Source organism: Corvus brachyrhynchos, unplaced genomic scaffold (genome assembly GCF_000691975.1).
Source record: "Corvus brachyrhynchos isolate BGI_N302 unplaced genomic scaffold, ASM69197v1 scaffold122, whole genome shotgun sequence".
NCBI classification, from domain to species: Eukaryota; Metazoa; Chordata; class Aves; order Passeriformes; family Corvidae; genus Corvus; species Corvus brachyrhynchos.
Genome location: NW_008236778.1, coordinates 606,522 through 608,578, shown reverse-complemented (window position 1 = coordinate 608,578; position 2,057 = coordinate 606,522). Strand labels below are relative to the sequence as shown.

The 2,057-nt window shown below is 63.8% G+C and overlaps 1 protein-coding gene across 1 annotated transcript; it reads right to left on the bottom strand.

Annotated features, from left to right (window-relative positions):
- Positions 1–6: 6 nt before the first annotated feature.
- On the bottom strand, positions 7–1,882 carry ISG20L2 (interferon stimulated exonuclease gene 20 like 2). Its single transcript, XM_017727871.1, has 2 exons — positions 1,535–1,882; positions 7–806 (listed from the first exon to the last, which is right to left on the bottom strand). Exons 1-2 carry the CDS (start codon positions 1,787–1,789, stop codon positions 693–695), a joined length of 369 nt encoding a protein of 122 aa, XP_017583360.1. The 5' UTR covers positions 1,790–1,882; the 3' UTR covers positions 7–692.
- Positions 1,883–2,057: the final 175 nt, after the last annotated feature.

The window sequence follows — 2,057 nt, the reverse complement described above, 5'->3', positions numbered from 1 at the left end:
CGGCGCGGGCGGGGGAGTCGCCCGCGGTTGTTGGGGTCGTCCCCGGGGCAGCACGGGGGGCTCGGGCAGGCGGATGGGGCGACGCTGCTCCCCATGCCCGGGTTTGTTCCACCCCTTGCACAACGAGGAAGGTGGAACTTCACCGCCGACGAAAGCAGCTCCCACAGCACAGCAGGGACTTTCCAGAGGGATCTGAGTCCCACCCGCTCCTACACTGCGTCCCGGGGCTCATCGGCAGCTCCCGGCGCTGACAGAGGTAGTTTTGGGAAGAGGAAGGAGCCCGCTCCATTCCCAAAGCCCCAGAGATGGGGGCTGTGCTCAGTTTGCCCCAACGCCACTCCCAGATCAGGACCAGCAGTAGCCCCAAAGTTTTCGGGAGGGCGCAGGATCCCAGAGACCCCTCTTGGGGAAGGCACCGTCCCAGGCCCTCCCCACATCCTGGGGAGAACAGGGGAGGAACAGCAGCGGCACAATAAGGCACGTCGGGCTCAGGGACGTCACACCTGGCTCCTCATCATCCACGGACGGGATGAGGCAGCTCCTCAGCACTCGAGGGGCCCTTGACGGGCAGGACCAGGCCTGGGGGTATCATTCTGGGCCCCCCAAGGGGCAGGACCAGGCTGAGGCCATCACTGTGGGCCCCCCCGGAGGCAGGACCGGGCTGGGGGTGTCACTCTGAGCCCCCCAGGGTGTCACTCCTGCTCCAGGTTCTGCCCCAGGAGCTGCTCCCACTCCTCCTCCACCACCTTGTACAGCTCCATGGTGGCTCGGGCGTCCTCCACCGAGGAGTGGCCACTTTTCCCTACCTGTGGGGACAGACACAATTTGCCACATTTTGGGGGGGGCAGCCAGAATGGCGGGGCGATTTATAGAGCTTAGAGGGTGCAGGCAGCACTGTGAGTGCAGGTAGCTGTGGGGCAATGCATGCAGCACAGGTGGGGGGATGCATGGAGATGAGGGTGTGCAGGAAGATTTGGGGGGGTGCAGGTGGATCAGCTGGGGGAACGTGTGAAGATCAGGGGATATGGGCAGCTCCAGGGGGCTGCAGGCACATCAGGGGCTGCAAGTAACCATGGCTGGGGTGCAGGCAGAATGGGGGATGCAGGCAGATTTGGGAAGGTACAGGCAGAATAGGGGGGATGCATGAAAGTAAGGGGGTGCAGGCAGATCTGGGGGTATGGGAAGCTCTGGGGGGGATGTGGGGACCTTAGGGGAGTACAGGAAGATTTAGGGATACAGAGAAAATCAGGGAGGTGCAGGCAGCGCTGAGGGCGGGTGCATGGATATTAAGGAGAAAAGAGCAGGAAAAAGCCCCCCTGAGGCTGCAGGGTTTGAGCTGAGGGTTCCCCCCTCCCACCAGGGTGATTTCCAGGGAAGGGGAAACTGAGGCACAGGGCTGCCTTGCTGCAGGACTGGCAGCAGCGGCTGAACTCGGGGTGCCTTGGATGGTACATGAACCCCCCCCAGTGTCCCCACTGTTACCCTGGCATGGTACAGGGAGTCCCCAGCTCCTGAGGGGCTCCAGCCACGGTACCTGGATGTCCTGGTCCAGCAGTGCTTTGGTGAGGCGCTTCAGGGAGATGGACACATTCTCTGGGAAGCCGCCGCGGCGGTGCATCAGTGGGATCTGGGATGTGTCCCGGGTCAGAGCTTTGGGGTGCGAGTACCGGAGTGCCTTGAAGTCATTGTGGATGGCATGGCCGACCACGACCTTCCCAGCGAGGATCCGCAGCACCTGCGGAGGAGGAGGATGGGGTTGACACCCCCAGCAGCGCCTTCGGTGCTCCATGGGAAGTTTCTGCTCCCCCAGGATCAGGGTGCAGCCCCATGGGGCAGAGCTATGGGGCTGGGCGGGAGCGTTGCAGCATGGGGACAATCCCTGTGCCCCGGACCCCCACGCAGCCCCTGAGCTGCAGAGCTCGACCTGATGCCTCCCACTCATGGCCCTGAACTCCCCACTCCCTGCTCCAGACCACAAGCCCAGCCCTGCACCCCCAGCCCCACGACCCCCACCCCTGGCCCGATGTCCCCCAACCCACAAGACACACAGCCAGGAC

Coding starts and splice junctions, on each gene's coding strand:
- ISG20L2 (XM_017727871.1), bottom strand. CDS start 1,789: ATGGAGCACCGAAGGCGCTGCTGGGGGTGTCAACCCCATCCTCCTCCT. Junction 807..1,534: donor TGCTGGACCAGGACATCCAG/GTACCGTGGCTG, acceptor CTGTCCCCACAG/GTAGGGAAAAGTGGCCACTC.